Here is a 23,030-nt window from a genome sequence, read left to right on the forward strand (position 1 = left end):
GAAGAAATCTTATTTTTGGCCCGAAAAATATAGGATATAAGTATGGATTACAAAAAAACTGTCCACCGTATCGCAAAATCCCTACCTATTTCTCTAGCAAATTTAATGTAGATATTGAGAATTTTAACCTTTTTCATTTTAGATTACAATTGCAAATGTTATGGCTTGCACCGCATCAAATGCAGCGTTCCGCCATTCAAGTTCCTGCGCCGCCATTTTGCTTCTATTTTTACATCTTTAAATTCTAAATTGTAAAGAAAAGTCTATTTAATAAACATTCATCACAATACCTCCCATAACTTTTCTATTTTTCGTGGAAACCACTTTTATAGTCACACTATTATTTTGAGGCCACCAGAGAGGAGTACCCAGTTAAGGGGGTACAGGACTATTGAAGATTAAAAAAATCGACTTATTTGTTATTGACTTTCAATGCCTCATTCTTTGTGAACATTTACAAGGAAGTTTCATAAAGAAATTCGAATTATTACGGAAGTTATAACACTGAACGTAACTGAGTGCACAGTAACGGCCTCGCGGAACGGTAGGAGCAGTTTATCTCGAAACAACAATTTTAAACATTATGTATGTTATAATTTTTGAACGAACGAATATTTTCACTTGAAATTTCATGTGAAAGTGTGGAAATCCTTTCTCTAGAACGTGAAACTTGCGCATCAACATTGGGTAGTTGTAAGTTTTTTTAAAAATTAATAAAGACGATTTCTTCCCGTAAAAATGTGAAAAGAAGATGACTTGATTTGATTAATTTTTCTATATATACGTTAAAAAAACGGCGATAATTACTCTTAAGTGATCAGGAACTGAGTATGGGTATAATAATTACTTCGTATCGAAGCAATCCAACACAAAAGAAACCATCGTTTTTGACTGTCTAATAGTCCTGTATCCTCTTAGTTAAACGAAACGATTTATTTGTCCAAATGTAAATGCACAAAAGTCAGTTTACGCAAATTATTCGAACGTGTAAACGTGCCTATACATGTAAACGTGCTGCGGGATCGGCTTGTCGGCGGTTCTTCGACCGGAATCGGCTCTCCCAGCGACAGTGGTGCGGCCCTGGAAAACGGGTTCAATCGACAAAATGGATCGTCGATAGCGTAATGCGGCTTAAACACGCATCGCGGATGTAATGCAATTATTTCACGGTCGTGCAGAAGTCCGCTCATTAAATCGCGCGGGGAATCTATGTTAATCGCCGTGTTGTCTGTGTTATTACGCTGTTGTACCGGGGAGTCAAACCCCGAAATCGGCCGTAACGTTAACGATACCGGGCAACCTCCCTCGATCTATGACCGGCTGTACGATATTGTAATTCAGCGTGAACGGATTTAGCGTTTCGCGGGGCAATTGTTAATTTTCTTTAATTGCTGCATGTCGATGAAAGCAATTACGATCAATGGTAGGAATTTCGTTTGTTGGGTTTAATAGTTTTTGGAATGATTGACCTGCGATAGGTAATTTGTTCCGTCGTAGACCGAAACAACGGCTATACAGTCAGACAGTACCGTTACTTTCATTATTTTATTCCTTCTTTCAGTCAATTTATATTTTCAAGACCGACCCCTTGCCATTTTGATTTCGTTGACAAAGGGAATCAGAGACAAAAGAAGCGAACATTTGGTCTGCAGTCCGCCACATGCGCTCGGTAACCTGGGACCCATCCGCGCCGGGCCTTACCGGGGCGCGCTGACTCGCAGACAATACAGTCATAAACCCTACCGTTGAGAGACTCGAAAATTCGTCGCGGTCAACTCGCACCGTGACCACGTGCGCGATATTTTCCTGACGTCCGCTTCGCCCTGAAGGAGAGGTTTTCCACCTCCACGTCACTTGGAAAAACCGAGAAATTTGCCTTCCCCTTCAGGGCATAACCAATAAGGAGGCGAGTTTTGGTAACGCCTTCAGCGAACTTTGTGGAAGCGCGACGTCACACGAATTCGAGACGGCAGTCGAAAACATTTATTCGAAAGATTCATTTCGCACACACTCGATCGACAACAGACATTCGCGAACACTCATTCGACAAACACACTCGCATTCGACAAGTCGTACACGAACATACATCCGCATTCGAACACTTATCGAATCGATTCGCTCAACATAAATAGTAATATGGAAAATAATTTTATTTAGATCAAATAAAGTGTTCAAAGAGGAGACTTTCCCTAATGATACATGCATTTAATCTTTCGTATGGCTATGAACTGTTGTTTCAATTTAAAATTTTCTAAGCAATTCAAATGTCAATAAGACGGCACGTTGTTGCTACGAATGAAACCTGACCGTTTGGGAAACAAAACTACACACGTTAATGTTTCCGTTGATTGATTCTAGACTTCTGAGTCGAAAGTCATTTGCAGGTCATAGTATCCTATGACGCTGAACTCGTCTTGGCACCAGTTACAACACTAATGAAATTAAAGCTACATGATGCTATTTAAGGAAAATAGCAATGACCTTCAGATAACCTTCAAAATAACATGAAACAAAAAAACTTAATTACACCACCACCTTTGCCCCGTTGAACAATACAACTCCAGTCTTACAAATAGAAACATTATCCTATCTTCAATCCCAACATAAATATTTAGATGCTCTGTTTCTCGTAAGTAACTGTAGATTTTTCTTATCCATTTTATCAAAAGCATCCATCAAACAGAAATTCTATTACCTTATCAAGATTTCTAACAGATTCTAACTAAAACGAAAAAGTCATTAGACTTCATTGAATACTTCTGCATACCGAGGTTTAAGCAAACGTATACCCTAAAAGTGCACAAAATCCGCAATGCAATCATAAAACTGAATCAAAGAATCGTGTAACATTAAAGTGTGAGTAACTTCTATTTTTCTGTAGAATAAAAGGAAATTTTTCACATAAATGTATTGTACATAAACATTAATGTTTGTAAAAAAAACATTAATATTGCACATAAATGTTTTGTAAACAAATTTACAACACTATGTAACTTATAGTGCGTACTTTTTCTTTTGTTCCCTTCTATCAAGAAGTAATGTGGCTAAGTTTAAGCATGTATTGTTAATTTCTCTCTATTTAATAAAATAAAAAGATCAAGTTTGCAATTACAGTTGCTTGTTGCATTTTAAAGAAAAAAAAGAAGGATTCACGTAAATGTAGACATTAAATGAAAAATGTAAGAGTTGAGTAATAGCAACGAAAATTATTATTTGTTTTTAGGAGTGGAGGCGCCTCCGAGGAACGACTCAGTTCGTTTAGAGCCGGGACCTCTGGTGAATGGTGCCGGGGCACTTTACGTAGCGGCGACGTGTGCGTGCGCCTTAATATTAGTCGTCGGAAGTGTCGCGAGCGCCCTGTATATTCGCAACAGCAAGGCCCACATTCAAGAATCACAGTGAGTATAATTTCGTAAATGTTTTCGTCCCCGAGAAATTCTGGTCTCGTGCTCGAATTACCTAAGAAAATTATTTTCATTGTCAGTTGAGAGTAATTGTCATATTCACTGTCCGAATAAACGATCTTAACACGCACCAAATTACAAAAACAAAAGTGTTTAGCCAATCTTTATTATAATAGTGTAACCATTTCATAATAATTTTTAGTGATATATATTTGCAATTATTCATCTTTGAGTTCTCTAATAATAATGAAAATGTTTCTCTTATTAGTCATATCATTCTTTTTAAATAATTGTTGGCATAGAACGTGTTAATGTCGAACTGTAATTTAAAACAAGACCAACAGCCTCTATTAACAAAAGACACACATTTTTACGTACGGCCTTTTTCACTATGGCACGGAACGTGTTAAATGACATTCAAACGTTAGGAAAACGATGTTAATGTGATCACTAGTTCAATATGTATCGGGAGCAAACAAATTGTTTATCAATAAAAATTTGTTAAATCTTTTAAATAGTCTTAAATGGACTGTATATTGGTTCTTGATTTTTTCTAGATTTGGATGGACAGAATATTAGTTTATGATTTTCTGAAAAAAATGTTTGTACAAGATACTAAAAAGATCCAGCTAGCGGATTAATATATTCACCAGGTACATATTTTCACGTATTGTAGTTCTTGTAAACTAATTTTCTCAGAATGGAAATCTAACATTTTTTTAATTATTTACACAGCTCCTCATAATCTTAACGTCAAAGTATATGGCAAATAATAATACGATTCACGTTAACAAGACCTGACATAATAATATAATAATCCTTCCAACCTACTAATTTACCCTTAAATACAAGACACTCTGACTATTAGTAAAACCCAGTCTTCAAGAAAAGCAACTCAAAGCAGTACGATATGATCAATTAATTCTCTAATAAATTCCACACCTTATTTCTACGACCAGTAGGTACGATTACGCTACAACTAATTCGATTGACTTACTAGTGAATTGAGTGTGCCAATAAATAAAGCACTATTTTTTCGTAAAATTCTGTGTTTGTGTTGAATGGACTCAAATATTTGTGCTACCTTAATAGTATTTGTCACTTATTTCCAACAGCCTACGTCATGTTGACTGAATAGAATATCGGACAAGTATTCTGCATTCAAATTATACATATGTACCACAACTTTACACCCTCCGTCCCAAAAATAACCGCACTTTGACGCTTGATTTCTGGAACGTATTGAAAACACCACGTGTCATCACCAGTTACAATCGTTTTTAAGAACTTTTCATCTCTTTGAGCTTCTCGAATGGTATCTTTGCAATGCCCAATTCGGTACAATTTTTGGTCATCTACCAATCGATGTGGAACAAACTTTGAATCTAATTTCCGAAGACCAAGTTTTTGGGTGAAAATGCGATAAATTATTGTCTTGGGTATTCCAATTTTTTCACAATTTTCACGAAATCACGTACTTGTTCGACATTTTCTTCGGTCGTCGTTTCAGTTGATTGGCCTGAGCGTTTATCATCATCCACATCCTCTCTGCCTTCTCTGAATCGTCGATGCCACTCAAAAACTTGTGTCTGTGATAAACAAGTATCTCCATAAGCGATTTTATGGATTTGGAGCGTTTCCGTAGTACTTTTACCGTTTTTAACACAGAACTTAATGTTGATTCTTTGTTTTTTATTCTTTTTTCGACCGATGTGTACAAACTAGTGCATCGCTTAAATGCATCGTATCTTGGCTTCTAGTGAACGAAATGTCATGAAATGTTTACAGATTAGTAAGAAAAATTGACACTTCATAAATGAATCTCCCACCAACAGATGACACCACTAATTTCGTTAGACTAGAACGATTCGAGTTATTTTTCTCGAATTCTCTTTTGTTACAACATAACACATGTTGGCCATGACTCTTTGCAACCAACATCAATCTATTAGAAACGATCAATTATTATAGAACCCGTTAATCACTGATCATCTCAAACACTCTTATTATTCCTATTACTTAACTATTATTCTTTATTTTTCAATGTCTCTACCGAAACCCAACATCTTCATAAAGCTCTCTTACCGGTAACACATCCGAATATCAATAATCCAGCCTAATAGTTCTTCGCTCATTACGCGGGCACAATCGATACAATCTCGAGCAGATCCAGAGAGAAACGAACTTTATATTTATAAATTATCCAGCTTCTCAGACAAACTAACGAAACTAAATCGATTCCATAGTAACGAGCTTCTCTCGACGGGAAAGCCGCCGCGATTACGCATCGATCGAGCTTGTCCCGCGCTTATTAAATCCATAATTTCATTCGAGGCGCGATCGTTCCGCAAATAAATCAGAATCTGGAGGGGGTTGGCGTATGCACAGAATTGCTTGCTCCTAAGATACGCGAGCAATCGCGAATAGTGGTTGGTTCACGAACAAACAGTTTCAAAAATATTTGATCTCTCGTAAACACGAAGAGTTTAAATAGTTCTAACCGAGGTATCAACCTAATATCAATTAGGAAGGTGCTCAAACTGAAGGTCGCGTGCAAACACTTCTAACGATTTGATGAAACGTTCCAAATGTTAAACTTGAGTCACTGCTAACTTTTCAAACGGTTCGATGAATCGATTTATCAGTCATTCTTAACTTTTCAAACGGTTTGATGAAACGTTTCTAACTTGAAGCTCGAATCGCTGTTAACTTTTCGAATGGTTTGATAAAACGTTTCAAACTTCAAGCTCGAATCACTGTTAACTTTCCAAACGGTTTGATGAAATGTTCCAAACATGAAGCTTCAATCACTGTTAGCTTCTCAAACGGTTTGATGATTTAACTTTAAGTTAAGAAACGTTTTAACTTCAAATCGTTTGAACCGTGAGCTTTGGCCAAGCAACATGAGGTGTCCTCAAACATGTTTGTCGTAAACATTCGACACGGCCCTTAAACAGTTTAAACCGTGTTTGATCTTCCAAACTAGCATGTCTATAGCGGTTCAAGAATTTGGAATTTGCAACGTCATCAGACTGTTTAAAAGCGACCTTCAGTTTGAACGCCTCGAATACAAACGATCAAGCTCGACTTGAACTGTTTAAATTCCTCATCAGATGTTCAAATACACTCGAACGGTTTTATTACCCAACACTATTGGTAGGGTGTTGGAAACTTCAGTGTTAGTTATTTATTGATATTATGAAGACATCACTTGACCGACGCTCGTTGTTTGATCCATTTGAAATCTGAAATATTTCATCAAACTATATGAAAAATTAGCTGCGACTCGAGCTTCATGTATGAAGCGTACATCAAACTGTTTGAAAAATTTAAATTTATATCCACTTGAGCTTGAAGTTTGAAACACTTCACCAAACTGTTCGAAAATTTTACAGCGACTCCAGCTTGAATTTTGTCAACACATCACCAAATTGTTTGAACAGTTTACAATGACTTGAATTTGAAGTTTGGAACGTTTTATTAAACTGCTTAAAAAAAGTTACATTCTCTCCTTGAAGTTTGGAATGTTTCATCACATTGTTTGACAAATTTGAACGCCTCGCCACGATCAAACACAGCTTGGACTGTTTAAACTCCTCATGTTCATAAAGGACGAAACATGTTTGAAACTATTTGTTCGCGGATCGACCACTACCCATCACTACACCCGCGGCTTTTTCGTGTTTCGTCGGGCACCATTTCCATTTCCCACGAGCCAGCTGGAGCGAAAAGTCGCCGGTGTTCGCCCACCGTCGCAAGTTTCCCACTGGATGCGTAAACTGAGAGAGAGCTGAACCTGATTTCGTCGCCGTGGGGCAAAGACAAGAAGGGCGCCGGAAGATTTCCACACCCCCGCGGGCTATTCGACGGATAAGCTGGATGGGAAGAACTCGTCGGCATGAAATATCCTTTCAATAAGCCACGGTGATCCGTCGGTCGCTTGGCACGACAGCCGACATTTTATTGCACGCGGCCCCCTGTTCGAAGAAGACTCCTCCGGGAGAGAATGTAAGAGCCAGCGGAAACGAAACCGCTGCTTTTCCCTACGACCTATTCCACGATTTTTTCCGACCCGGACATTCTTCCCTCTGCGTCGAACTAGTTGTCTTCTGCGTAAATCTGCAGATCGAAGGTGACTTTAACGTGTAGAATACTTTCCTTATTTATATGGAACGTGTAAGGTGAAGGGTGGTATGTGATGTGGAGGACTTGTATTTCTGTTCATATGTTTTGGACATATGGTATGTCTAAAGATAATGTGTTATGCTTATGGTAAATGTCGATTTCCAGCACGCTTCGTTACAAACATATTACTTTTTACGGAAATAGGATCGAAAGGCGAAAATGTCATGATTCGAATAGATTTTACATCGATTTACCTTTGCACACCACATGCTAAAATGCTGGGACATTATGATTCACAGTAACAGTTTAGTTATGTCTGTACAGGGGAGAACTGGAACATAAGTAAAATTTTGTACATTTGGCCTAGCTACCAATTTTCTTTTAAAAAGATGAAATTATGACTTATGAGGGTACGTTTATTGGTCTATTATTTGACCCAGATTTTGCCTTACGTGATAAGTAGGTAAAGACCTATAGCAGTTTTCCATAGTTACTGCCATTGTTACTTTCGACGAAAGAACACTACTTATTTTTAGTAGAATTAAGTATTTAGGTTTTTATTAACAGGAAACAATAGAAATAAACATTTAAATTAATATATTTTAAGTAATGAGAGAAACAAATATATTTTAAACGATGGAAAATAGAAAACTTCCCCTGCATAGATATTTTGGTACGAGTGTTTTGTAGTGAATTTTCTACTTGTTATTTTTTAAAATATTTTATTAAAGAAGAATAGAAAGGAAAACATATATAAATATATATTTTCATTTACGGGAAGTTATAATTGTTGTAACTTTATGATTCGAAAACGGTACTTATGGTGCAACAACCTAATTGTATTTTCTAATAGTTTTATTTTTGGGATTCAAACTTCGGTAGTTCCTACATGTTCAGGACCTTAAGTAAGTTTGTAATAATTCTTCAAGATGATTTCGCATTTGATATGTATCCGGATAATTACTAATCAAATTTTGTAAAGAGAAAAATTCTATTCGGAATACATTCAATATACAAAATAGAATTTATGACAGAAGGAAAATTTGAATCGAAATTAATATATAATAGTTTTTGGGAAAGCAGTAGTTATCTGAGGTTGTAGAAGCTGACCTATAATTAGTAGTTTTACCCAGTAACTCATTGACAGGCGTAAACCTACAAATGTATCATTCGCAAGTTTTGTTAATTTGTAAAATCATCAACACTTGCGTTATAGCAATGGTAATCGTTGATATGTTTATAGCTGACAGTAACAAATTTTCAATTAACTCGTATACCATATCAACTTTCAAACAATTGTAAGAATATCATAACTACACTGCGTATGTTTATACAAACTTATTGTAGACTAGTTTTCGAAAACAAAAATTGAACAGGAATTATAAATCTCTCTACAAACGGATCAGTCAAATAAAGAATAAAATAGGTATTTTTTATACATAATACAATAATCTACAAATGCATAAAATGTGCACTTTCAAAACAACAGTTAATGAAAAATCGGAAAGTTCTCTGAACAGAATATTTCTTTCAAAGCGTAAACATTAAAAGGGTCTCCATAATTTTAATTAGTTCAGACTGAGAAGTATTATATTATCTGTATCTACCCAAAGGGTAGCTTCTCTATCGAGCTTCTATAACCTATTTTATGACGCATACATTATTAACTATATCTACCAAGATATCTTATGCAACGAAATTCCGGTAAAAGAAGATCCGAGACAAAGTTTCGAGGAGAGAACTTTTCCTTCTTCCGCCCGACTTCTCATCCCCTCTCCGACTTCCTTCTTCTTTATGCAGACTTGTCATATTTCCTTTGAATATATTAATTCTTCCGAGACTTCCGGCACGCGATTTTACACACGATTTACCCAGAAAAGGTATTATATAATTTAAATCCTCGAACGAAATATCAATTTCGTGTTTGTATTTTATTTACTGTCATCTGACATTTCGATCGAGAAACCATGAATTCGATTATAGTCTTTTGTTTATGGCAGAATTGAGGAAATTTATTTTGAATAACGAATAAAAATTACAGCTTTATTTTTGAGCGACAAATTATTAACATTTTTACATAATACGAACAAGAACTTTAAACTATCATATTTACAAATATATTATTATGCTAACAGACGATAAACTTCTACGAACATCTTAACCTACTAAGGACCAAGCAGTAAAGTAATACGAGTCTTACACATAAAAAATAGTATTCAATAATGTAAATTCATTGAAATAAATTGTAAATGGAATTTTGTATTAACGCAACGTTGATCTTTGCTTAGTTCATCCATTGCAAGGAACAAACAAAATTCAGAAATCCAATTAGTCGATAAACTCTCAGTAGCCTAGCATACTACTTTACTTTCAATATTCAATTCAACGCACGCTTCGACGGCTTGTTCATACATGTATGATCCTTTAATATGTATAGAACTAATTGAATTCTAATACAGTTCCCACACCCGACGGAAAGAGTTAATTTATCTAATAACTTTTTAAAACACAAGGTTACTACAATTTTCATTGAAAATAAAGGCAAAATTAAATTGAAGTAACGTTCATTCGTTGACAATGAACTAATTTTTATATTTATTAACATTGCAGATAATCTTTGCGATCGACTATTTTCTGTCAGAAATAGTAGTGAAGTATTTAATCTCTTCTACTTATTCCTATGAAGGTATAATGTACTTATGTAGATATCCTTTGACCAATTCGTGGAGTTACTGAGTATCTACAGCGAAATAAATTATATTAACAGAAATAACCCGTGAGAAATTATACCCGACACGTTATTCAATTAAAGACCTTATTAAGTCCAACTGTAATTAAGAGAAGCTCTTTACGTTACTCGCATTAAAGCTCGGGTGTACGAGAAATCTACTTAACGACGAGTACCGTGGAGAATCTCTCGGTTATGTATGTATATTAATTACACGTTCAGCGAAACGATAGCTACCTCTAATATTAACGGTTCAAATTCTCCCTGTCGTTGTTGCGCGGCATCAGCGAAAATGAATTCCACGGATGTTGAAATTATAAAAATGAGGGCAAGGTAACGAGACGTCGTCTTTTCGTTTCATCTTTATCCCCCTGTTTCAGGCTTTCCAATTTCCCTCTGAGTGGTCCAATTGTCTCCTCGTAGATCGTTATTAAATCTTTTGAAGCCTCGAATCGTCATACTTCTCCGTCTCTGTGCCTTCTGTTGTTGATTCCTACGCTTTCTGTTGCATATTATTTCTGCTAAAGACATTGAGTCGTCTTCTTAGATATAAGAAATAATTCCATGTATTAAGACTCGACGTTTCTGTAGGGTATTCTAATAAGGGTTACAACGTGAAATATCTTTGTTATTGTTAATGATACATGTAGCAACATGTCGAAAGACATTATTTTATGGTTTAGAGAAGCAAGTCGACTGAATACAAAATGTGTAAATCGAGATTGTATTTTATTAGATTTCAAAGTTACTCTTTTTTGTAGAACCCTGTATATTTATGCCATTCTGTAGTTAACATTGCGGTAATGTACTTGGTATCACGATATAATCTAATCTATTTATTTTTAATGACTCTTCTGGCCTTCTAGCGATACACTAGCCCTTACTTTTTCACATATTTTACTTCTTTTTTTATAAATTATTTTTCAGATCTAGTTCCTAAAAAAATTGTATCTATTACCGAACTTCAAATTGTAAAAAGAGTCATCTTAAGGACTAATTTTAATTTGTTATAAAGCTTGACATACAGAAGATACTATATCCACGCCCTCACAATATTTAGGTTTAAATAAACAAAAAATTACATAACTTGAATAAATAAATTTTTAACCTAATAAATATATTTGTGAGATGTTGATCAAACTGACAATTTTTCATTTGAAAACATAATTGTACATATTTAATGCTGTAATTGATAGGTGATGCAGCCAGTACATACCACGACAAAATAATTCTATTTTACTTTTTCAATTTGTTCTTACAGATAGAATATCCTCGTACTCGATACTATCACAAATTATTTCATACCTCATACATATTGTATATTGCAACAGCAATAACGTGGAATGAAGTAATTATTCATATTTTTGGGTGCAATACCATTTACATTAAATACTTAATAAACAATTATCCCCAACTGTTTTATGACCTCAACAGGACAACAACGTTCAGTTCCAATGTCGTTAGTATTACAATTTTACACCTGCAGTAAACATTGAATTTGTTTATAACCACGTTTCTATTACAAGTATACAAGTAATTGCTGGTTTAAATATTTTCACAAGTATCGTTCGAGTAATGGCGTCAGTCAATGAGCCAATAATTCGAGACTTTAATACGTTGCGTACATTCACGGAAAGGGATCTTTTATGGGGTGGAAGCGAGCGAAAGTGGCCGCCTCCCCCTTTCTTCCTCTTCACTGTCTTTCACGCTGGGAAAGTTTAGGCGTGGGCCAATTGTCTCTCGAGGGATATATTAGCTCTTTCGAGACTCTCTGCAGCCTGGTAACGCGCGGGAAAACGAGGCTTCTAGATCCCTCCTCTTTCCCCGTTGTATATTCCCTCCGGGTGGGTTGCGAAGGCTGGAGATTTTACATCCGTTCGCTCGAGTAAACACCAACTATACACCCTCGCGACCTCGTCCCCTTTTCCCGTGTCTGTATCTCTGTGCACAAAGGACAATTTTGGAGTAGGATCATTTTATAAATCTTTACGTTTTTTAACGGAAACAGAATTTCTTTATGTTTTGTTTCTTACCCTTGCAATTCGAATGTTATGTATTCAAACTAGAGCTTGAAACGTTTCCGAAAATAACTGTTTCAGACTGTTATATAAAGGTTCCGACTGAAATAGTTATGAAGAACCTTTATTCTGAATAACCATTATGAAGAACCTAAAATTCAGACTATATCAGTTTAAGATAAGGTTCTTATATCAGCTCCCATATCAATTCTATAACCGTTATTTTTAGGTTCTATATAAGTTCCAAAACGGTGTAAAACCTGATTCTCGTAGCGATTGTATAGAATTTTGCAGCAAATGAAATCACAACATATTACGCTTACACATAGATTATTGTATACATATAAGCATTTTTTTTGCGCAGTCAGTATGATAAAATTTTGTTAAGCACATCAAAATTTATATTAACGAACATGTTTCGTATTAAAAAATATTTGTATGTATACAAATATGTACATACATATTTACTTACTTATTCATAATAAGGTTTAAAAAATTGTGCTAATACGTAGTAACCTATAGCTGTAATGTGTTGTGATTTCATTTACTGTATGGGAGCTGATATCAGAAGCTTAACCGAAACTGATGTAGTCTGACACTTAGGTTCTTTATAACTGTTCCGAAAACTAAATCGATATCATAACAGTTTTCAAGCCCTGATTCAAACAGAAGTTGGTTGATTGATATACAGTTTCTGGGAGTAGTTGGTTGTTCTGCTTTTTACATAATTGAGTATTCGTGTGTAATTTTATAGTGATTAGTTCTTGGTCGAGCTATAATTGTTTGTCCCTTCTATTCACATTGCTTTGTTATTAATTGGTAAAAATCATTTATTATATTATGAATTTTCGGTTCTTTTAGTTGCAGTCCAGATTTTGTTCCATTTTTCTTTTATAGTGATTTTTATGTGGTTGGATCTTGATACGAGATTCTCATTTCATAGAACCACTTACGGAACAAAAACGGTTTCTCCTTCTTCCAGTAAAAGCATATCAAAGATAGTGTGCTCGAAACCTTACGAACTATTTGAATCAAACAAGAAGTTTAAATTTCAACATTCTGTGACCTTCGACTTATTTTTGGCGGTACCATCAATTTATTGACACTCTGTGTATTTTGGAAATGAATGGATGACTTAATTATATTAGCACTTTTATATCCGACAACTTATTTCTCACACACAAGTACAAACAATTAACATATTAGAGGAGATGGTCCAAATATACGCTAGAGTCTAAATATGGGCTTGTTGAAAGTATATATAGGGTCATGATAAATGCTACGACTCAAAAAGAAAAAAGAAATTCATTTTAACTGTATATCGTGAAGCAAACATGTTTCAAGTACATTCAAGTGTAATATATTAAAAATCTAGCAGGTTTGGCAATAAGTCCTGAAGTCAAAGTGCTGGCCCCTCCTCATTGTTAGACCTTCTCCTCTACCTACCAGCTACTAATGGGTTCAGTAGATCCAACGATCAACAGCCCAGAGGCTATTATTACAGAATTCAATAACAGTAGCAAATTATATTCATGAAAAACAACAAAAACTCGTAACAGAACCATGTAACAATTTCTTCTTTAACCCTGATCCAACGATAATTTAACAGGTTTCGTATCTATAAACACTGAAATCTAAAAGTCTATTAATAAGCTGCTGGTTATTAAACTGTTAATACTAGCTCTTCGGCTACCGTATCAATATAATCATCACCGTATCGTCGCAGAACAATAATTGTCCTCGAACGCGCGCCCCAGCAGAGGCAAAACTGAGCAAATCGTACGAGATAAATCAAATGCTGCAACGCACCGTGAAACACAGTCGTGCACGAGGTCCTCGTCGGTAGATATAGAAATTCGTCGAAAAAAAAAAAGGAAAAAAGCGAACCGAAGCGCGGAATGTTTGAAATCGTTCGCGCGTCCAGTTCATTCCCGTTTTTCGCTCGACTTTTTTTTTCTCGCCGAATCCCCGTCGTGCCGGATTTACATGCGAAAAACGGCCAATAAATCCGGGGAACGGAATATCGGGCCACGTCGTTGCTTCGACGAAGTCTTCTACGGTATTTCAGTTTTCCCTGCTGTCTCTGAGCGCCGTTCCTCGAGCTGCTTTTCGTCTCCCTATGTCGCCTCTACTTTTGAGGCGCTCCCTCCGCATCAATATCGCTTGGCCAAAAGGGAAAGAAAGGAAAACCTTCGAAAGAATCGATCGAACGAGATACAGTTCGCTCCGGATGTATTCGGGTAATGTCCGGTATCTTGGTGCTCTCGATTCCGTGAGAAAAAAGGGAGAAATTTCTTGGATTTACGAGAGAGTCGTCTGGTACGGAAGTGGATAGGAATGGTTGGAGTAGTCGCTAGAGGATCCTGGATGTTTCGTGATCGGATGGCGTAACGAGGTGACGGAAGTGGAACCTACTTTTGGGATTAATTCGTAAAATTTTATTACTTTTGTATGGAGTCTTGCAAGCTTTAGTGATGTATGGCTGTAAATATGCTTTTGACGTGTCCGGAGGTTTAGAAATAGATTTGTAAAACCCCAACTCCTTCCTGGACTTAGTATGTGCGTACTACATTATTTGCTGACTGTGTACATACATACACTACACCTCATAAGTATTAGCACACCTGGTCTGTATGAAGAGAATTTTATGTTTCGTATAAATTATATACCTTAGGCCACTTTTATAAGTTTATACTGGCATAAGCATTGTTCATCGAGCTAAAATCCCCGAAACAATATTTATTCCAGACTTTCAGAAAGTTCGTAATGCCTTGTAACACTTACTGCATATTTGATAAGTGTCCTAATACTTATGAATGAGTATTTACACAATTCAGTATGGTGGTTAGGACTGAATATATACGCATAATTTCGCTAAGAAAAAATTGTTAGAAATCACCCCTTTCAAGAACTTACACCTATTCTTAGACGCTCTTGTATTCATATAGATCAATATTGAGATGATGTACTCAACACATCCCATTGGATTATTAGTGTCAGACATACACCATTAAAATAAATAATTCATGACAAATTGACTGACACCATTAATGCTGACAATGGCTCCTATAGTATTTTAGAACAAATTGTGTTCAGTTAAACAATGGAGAAAATGGAATTATATAGAGTATCTGTACGAAACGTGATCATTTCACTGTTTGAATCTTATTAGGTCATGTAACTAACTAAGCAAAATTTTCTTCTTTATTGATTTCAAATTCGAGAAATACCTTAGAAAAGAAATGAATTCGAAATCCACTTTACTGAACAGTTCTCTGAATCACAAACAGTTATAATAATCAGTCCTTGTCGGATCGTTATAGAGTGTGGACGTGTTTACCTCGCGCTCCGTATATCCTACGTTATTCGACTGATTGATTACAAACATCGTCTGGGCCAAGGCCCATACCAAAAGCCGCTTCTTGCGAGTGCGCCTATAAACTGAAATGGCCTCCATTAAAGGAAGCCAGCGGTCGATGACTGAAATTCCGACCTTTGTACCAAGGAAAATATCAAACCCTACGTATGCTGCTGCCGTCCAAACTTGCCCAGAAAGAAATCAAGGCCTCATCGTCGAGTGCAAAGAAGGACTAAACCTTTCCGACTACACGTGCGCCGTAGGAGATATTGTACAGCCAATTAATGTGATCTCATCCTCAAGAATAAGCAACAACAGAATATGCATATACCTGTCAAGTAAGGAACTAGTCAACACGATCACCGATAAACACGAATTTTTACAAGTAGGTGAGAAAAAAGTTTATATAAGACCGTTAGTATCAAAAAACAAAAGAGTAGTTCTTTCAAATGTTCCAACTAACATACCGAGTTATGTTCTTGAAGACATACTAGAACAATTAAATATAAAACGCGCTTCTCCAATTACAACCTTAAAAGCTACTATTACAAAAGAGGGATATAGCCACGTAACCAGCTTTAGAAGACAGGTGTATATAAAACCCGAAGACGTTAAAAAACTGCCGGAAGCCTTCAAAATCTATTTTGATGAAACCAATTACTTTATCTACACCAGTACCGATTCGCTCAAATGTTTCCTATGCAAAGCCGAAGGCCACGTAGCCAAAAATTGCACAAGCGGAATCGAGCAAAACAAGAATTCAAATTTGACGCTACCGCAGACTACACCCGAAATTGATAATACTTACCTCTCATTAGGTTCAATCCTAGATGATAATCGTCATACACAAAAAAGTACTGTCAGTGCAATAGAAAACCTAGAGCAAACAACTTCCAGTCCAATCAACACACAGTATTCCGGACTCAAACGTACACACTCAGAAATCAGTTCATTAGCATCGCAAGCTTCGCTCGATGTCAAAACTCAGGATCCAAAACCCGAAGAATTCAAACGCCCACCAAAAAAAGAAACCAAAATCACAAAAAAGAAAAAACAAGACTCAAAAAAAACTCTTGACGAACTGTTAAGTCCATTAAAAAATAAATTAGAAGAGCCAAATAAACTCCTAAATTTCTTACAGTTCAAGAGCTTACTAGAGAACCTCCATGGATCAGTAAATACAACCGACATTGTCTCACAATACACGTCGAACACACAAGCTCTCGTAACACTAATGCAAAACGATTTATATCCCCTCCTCACTAGTCGTAGCATGAAGAAACGCTTCACAATTATCATTAAGAAACTCTCCTCTCCAGTCAACACTTCACCTGAAAATACTATCGAATCTGTAGATGAAGACTCATCCACACAAGACGAATTTTATTAAAAATAAAAATATATATAATTATGAATACAAATAACAACAACAACGACATCATCATACAGTGGAATATAAACGGCCTAAATAAACATTACGAATTCCTTAAAAAGTTAATTTATGACTATAACCCAATCATGATATGTATTCAGGAAACGAATTTCAAAAACAATAGCTACACCAGCATAAAAAACTACAAATTGTTTTATACAAACAGAAACACCAGTCCAATAGCTAGCGGGGGAGTAGCAATATATGTAAAAGAAGACATAGAATGCAAAGAAATAAACATCACAACTGAATTAGAAGTTACAGCCATATCAGTCAAATTACCCACAAAGTGCTTTTGTATATGCAATCTATACCTCCCAAATAGTAATCCCATCACAAAAGAGCACATAGATAATCTAATTTCACAGTTACCCCAGCCGCTGTTAATAGTCGGAGATTTTAACAGCCACCATACACTTTGGGGCTCGACTAGAATCGATGTTCGAGGCAAAATTATCGAAAAAATTATTACTGAACAAAATCTAGTACTTCTAAACTCCAATGAACCTACACACTTCAACATCTCTTCTGGTACCCTAAGCTCAATTGATTTGTCCATATGCTCACCACACTTAGCCGAAGTCCTTTCATGGAAAACGTCGACCGACTTGTATGACAGTGACCATTACCCGATTACTATAACAATAGAATCCAACAATAACCCAGAAGAAATCTTTATACCAAGATGGAAATTCAAAAAAGCTAACTGGAAAGAATTCCAAGAATACATAGAAACAAATAGTAATACTCTCTCAAACCCCAGCTGTTACACAAATAACGAACTAGACAACATACTTGAAAAATTCGAAAACCTCATAATAAATGCAGCAACCAAAAGCGTTCCAACAACTACGGGAAAATTCGGAAAGAAAAATTTACCCTGGTGGAATGAAGAATGTGAATTAGCGATAAAAGAAGCTAAACACGCTTTTAATACCTTCAAACGACACAGAACCCTTACTAACCAAGTAGAATATAAAAAGAAAAGAGCAACAGCGCGACGAATAATTAAAAATAGTAAAAGGAAATCATGGTACGAATTCATTTCAAACCTAAAAAAAGACACACCAGACAAAGAGATATGGAATAAAATCCGCTCTATAAACAACAACAAAAAATACATGAAAACTCCACCTATCCTTAAGACAGAAAACACATATACATGCAACTCCTTGGAAGCAGCCAATCTTCTAGCTCAAAATTTTGAAAAAAATTCAAGCGATGACAATTATAACCAAAACTTTTTAAAAATAAAAACAGAAGCAGAAACACAGCAAAACTATTTCAACGAAACAGAAGCAAACAGCAGTTCAAATATCTTAAATAAAGAATTTTCACTATCAGAAATGCAAAACACTCTCTATTCGTGCAAAAACACCAGTGCTGGACCAGACAATATACCTAACATCTTTTTGAAAAATCTACCAACCTCAGGACTACAATACCTTTTAATTATTTTCAACAGTATATGGCAAAAGAACATTTTCCCGAACAAATGGAGAGAAGCAATAGTTGTTCCTATACCAAAACCAGGCAAACACCCAAGCCTCAAGGAAAACTATAGACCTATAGCATTAACCTGCTGCATGTGCAAACTTATGGAGAAGATGGTCAATAACAGGCTCAAATGGTATCTAGAATCCAGAAATCTAATCTCTCCACAGCAACATGGATTCAGGCAATTTCACTCCACAACCGACAGCCTCATTACTATAGAAACAGCTGTTTGCGAAGCTTTCATCAATGACCAACACCTAGCACTTGTCGCGTTAGACATAGAAAAAGCATACGACATGGTCTGGAAACATAGAATCATTCAATTACTTGCAAAAAACCAAATAAATGGACATATGCTCAATTTTGCAATTAACTATCTAAAAAATAGGACCATTCGAGTAAGAGTAAATGGGCAGCTTTCAGAGTTAACTGAAATTCAAAACGGTGTACCACAAGGAGGAGTTATAAGTGTCACCTTTTTCTTACTAGCCATCAACGATATCATGCAATCTCTCCCTACTCCTATCAAATGTACAATGTATGCAGATGATGTAACTATTATGATCGCAGGAAAAAACATTAATACCACTCAACAAATTCTTCAAAATACACTAAACAAATTACAGTCGTTCGCCAATAATACCGGATTCAAATTCTCACAGTCTAAAACCACAGTCACCGTCTTCAAAAAAAACAACAAAAACAAAAACAAAGTAGAAATAGAACTATTTTTAAACAATCACAAGTTACCGGTATTAAAAGAAGTGAAAATACTTGGATTAATCCTTGACGAAAAACTAACATGGAAAAATCACATATTAAACCTTAAAGATAGCTGCAGCAAAAGGCTTAATCTTTTAAAAGTATTAGCTTCAAGAAAATGGGGAGCAGAACAAGAAATAATTAAAAAGACTTATCAAGCATTAGTTCTATCAAAATTAGACTACGGATCAATTGCTTACATCTCGGCAAAATCAAAACTACTACAACTCTTAGAGCCTATACAAAATACAGCAGCAAGACTAGCTACTGGCGCCTTTCGAACCAGCCCAGTAGAAAGTATACTATGTGAGGCAAACCTTATCCCGCTCAAATTCAGAAGAAAAAAATTATGTTTGAATTACGCTGTTTCTACCTCAGCTACACCACAAAACCCAATTCATAATCTGTTACAATCAAAAACCTCTGAGGAACCTTATAAAAAAAAGAAAAACTACCCAAAACCTCTAAGTATTAGAATTAAAAACTATCTACAAGAACTAAATCTAACAATCCCTCAAATACAAATACGGCAGTCTAGCAAAACCCCTCCTTGGATCAGATATACTCCAATCGTTCTTAAACCAAACATTCAAAAAACCAACCTTGAGCAAAGCACTCTAAAAAACCTTTTTAACACAAAAATTAGTCACTACAGTAACTTTACTCAGATCTACACTGACGCATCAAAATCTAAACGAGGAACAGGCTGTGCCATAGTACTACCAAACAAAAATCTTGTATACAAACTACCAGACGAATTCACAATTTTCGATAGTGAAGCCTTCGCAATATTAGAAGCACTAAAACACATCAGAGGAGCCAAACTCAAAAACTCAATAATCTTTTCAGACTCTAATAGTGTGTTATCAGCCATAGAACACCAATCTCAACATCACTATCTGGTACAAAACATCTTAGAAGCATATAACGATATTAAATCAACACACGAATCCACAGAAATAATTCTCAGCTGGGTGCCATCTCATGTAGGCATCGAACCAAATGAGAAAGCTGACTTTTTAGCTAGAAACGCAGCTGAAAATCACAATAAATACATACATCTAACCCTACCTCTTAACTACAAGGAAGCCCAAAAACTGACTAAAAATGCAATACACAACGCGTGGAACGAAAAATGGCAAAATATAACACCACAAAAACTCCATAAAATCAGGGAAAATATACATGAAAAAAGCCCGGCATTAAATTTCTCAAGACAAAATCAAATCACCATAAATAGACTGAGAATTGGGCACACGAATTTAAGCCACATACACATTATAACAAAAGGAAACCCAAACATGTGCGACAATTGCAACATCCCACTAACAGTGCAACACTTAATTATCGACTGCCCTCTATTTCAAGAACAAAGAAGAAAGCATCACATACCAGAAGACCTTAACACAAGTCTCAACGATAAAGCTTCATCTGAAAACACCTTAGCCTTCCTAAAAGAAATCAATTTTCTACACCGCATCTAGACTCAAAAGTATAAAAATAGCAGTAACGTATATGTAATCAAATATATGTAACGTAGTCCTAAGTCGCTAATGAACCACAAGAGGTTGATGCGGCAATAAATAAACAAATTAAAAAAAAAAAAAAACAGTTATAATGAATTCAATGTGATGGAATTTCAAAGTATTCAGTTTTTCAATCTTTCAGTTTTTTATCATTGTATTATTATTTATACGCAAAGAATTTATATAATTAATAAAATAGGTTTCTTGCAAACTTTGAGGAAAATGTATGTTATCAGCGATAGTTCTCCCTGTAGTTATTTTATGGGCGTAACATTCAGTATTTTTAGAATAGATTGGATAGAGTAAAAAATTTTGATAATGGATGTATTTATTACAGTGTATATTCGTTCCAAACTACTAGTAAAGTAAGTGTTATAAGCAGGAGTTGTAGTCATTGAACTATTACATTTTGCTACCTGAATTTTTAAACGTTATTTCCAATATTCGGTAATAATTTTATTCTCATTTTTTTAACTAAACTTAGCACATTCTTTTGAATTATTCTTCACTACTTCTAATACTCAAACAATATCCGTTTCAAATCGACAATTCCTACAAATTGTAGTTCCAATTAATTATTAATTATATTACACAATTCTAGATATACAATTTATTTTCTATAAACTGTAATAAAATCCATTCAATTCTTGGAATGATACTTTAAGTACATTTGTTGAAACAGTAATAATCATACAGCGAGAAAGTAGTCATAAATTTCAAAAATGTTACATTTCGATATCTTTTTAATACATTCTCTACCCTTTGTACAAAAATGTGACTCTCCCGAGATATTATGACTGTTCGGATTACAACGCCGCGATATGATCTACTTTTAAGGCAGGACCAGAGAATGCACTTTTCCATCTAATAAAAATATACGAGAAGAAAGTAAAAAAAGTTGGACAATGGGACACATAATTCTCGAGCATAAATTATCCTCTTTAGTAAATCTAAAAATTAAAATTTCTCCTGTAGATTATAACACGATCAAGATTATAAGGATTCTAATTTCTTCTTAATTTCTTTTTCGTCATGATGTTAGAAATTATCTTACAGAATAAAGTGAGAGTATAATAAGTACTTCAAAAGTATTTCTCTAGATATTTGCATAAACGAGAGACTAGATTATTATATCTACAATATTTGGAACGGTTCCATTCAGCGGCTTTCGATTAATCATGGTCACCCAGTTTGAAAATGTTGTTTTGAAAAAAAGCGTGTCTAAAGTTTCAAATTCAATTTACATGTAAAACAAAAATTTTGTTTAACATGCACAGAGTCATCTATTCCAGACCTATACAATAGACAATCTGCTGTACTGGCCGCTTTCAAAAAGTAAATTTGATGCTGCTGAATTTAACAAAATTTCCAACTACAATAAACCCCTTAACACGCTCACTGCAGTTTTTGGTATTATGTACAAAAATTTCTTTCTCATTTAAAACTATTTAAAATATTTTAAAAAAATTTGATAACAATGTGTTTGCTTACGAAAAATAGCGAACTAGGAATCAAAGTAACACCGTTCTTTTAATATTTGAATGTCATTTAACACTAACCGTATCGACTGCCGATTAAATGACCAGTTTTAAATACGGTACAAATAGGTATGTAAAAGTTTCGGTACGATTAGTGTTAAAAAAGTTTTGTACTGCCGATCGGCAAGAAAGGTTCTACATATATGTATATTGCCACTAAAATGATAAAGTAAGCGTCTCCTGTAGTAAATACATACAGTTAGCAGGTCAATAACTTTCTATACTGCTCAAAACAATTACCAGATCATGTGCTGCAGCTGCTGTACCCATCAATAATTATCGTAAAAATTCTTGCAAAAACAAAACCGGATGTTAATATCGTACAAATTTCAGTTCATCAAACTGTACTATTTATTTCATTTCTTTCGCACAGTTGGCGCACTAACAGCGCCCACAATAGCGATCCCCTAATTGTTTTGAACAACGATATTTAGCTCCTGTACCCATGGATTAGTCCCCAAACACGGTAAGTTTGCGTAACAATTCGTGGTACGCTTATTAACAGAGTTAATACTACAAACTATTAAGGTAACAGTGGTACAGGTAAACGATAAGTCGGACCAAGAGAGGAACGAGCCACCAGGCGTAACGGTAGCGGTCGCATACCCGTGGCCTGGATTATTATTCACGCAGCGGGTTATA

General features: G+C 35.3%; 1 protein-coding gene across 1 annotated transcript in view; it reads left to right on the forward strand.

The window, feature by feature from the left end:
- LOC107193458 (tyrosine-protein kinase Drl-like) overlaps nucleotides 1-23,030 on the forward strand; it is a 240,270-nt gene that overhangs the window by 190,823 nt on the left and 26,417 nt on the right. The window contains exon 4 of the mRNA XM_015582905.1: nucleotides 3,224-3,398. Within this exon, the coding sequence (XP_015438391.1) occupies nucleotides 3,224-3,398 (175 nt within the window). The remainder of the gene's footprint in view (nucleotides 1-3,223; nucleotides 3,399-23,030) is intronic.

This window comes from Dufourea novaeangliae, unplaced genomic scaffold, assembly GCF_001272555.1.
Source record: "Dufourea novaeangliae isolate 0120121106 unplaced genomic scaffold, ASM127255v1 scaffold6, whole genome shotgun sequence".
Classification (NCBI taxonomy): Eukaryota; Metazoa; Arthropoda; class Insecta; order Hymenoptera; family Halictidae; genus Dufourea; species Dufourea novaeangliae.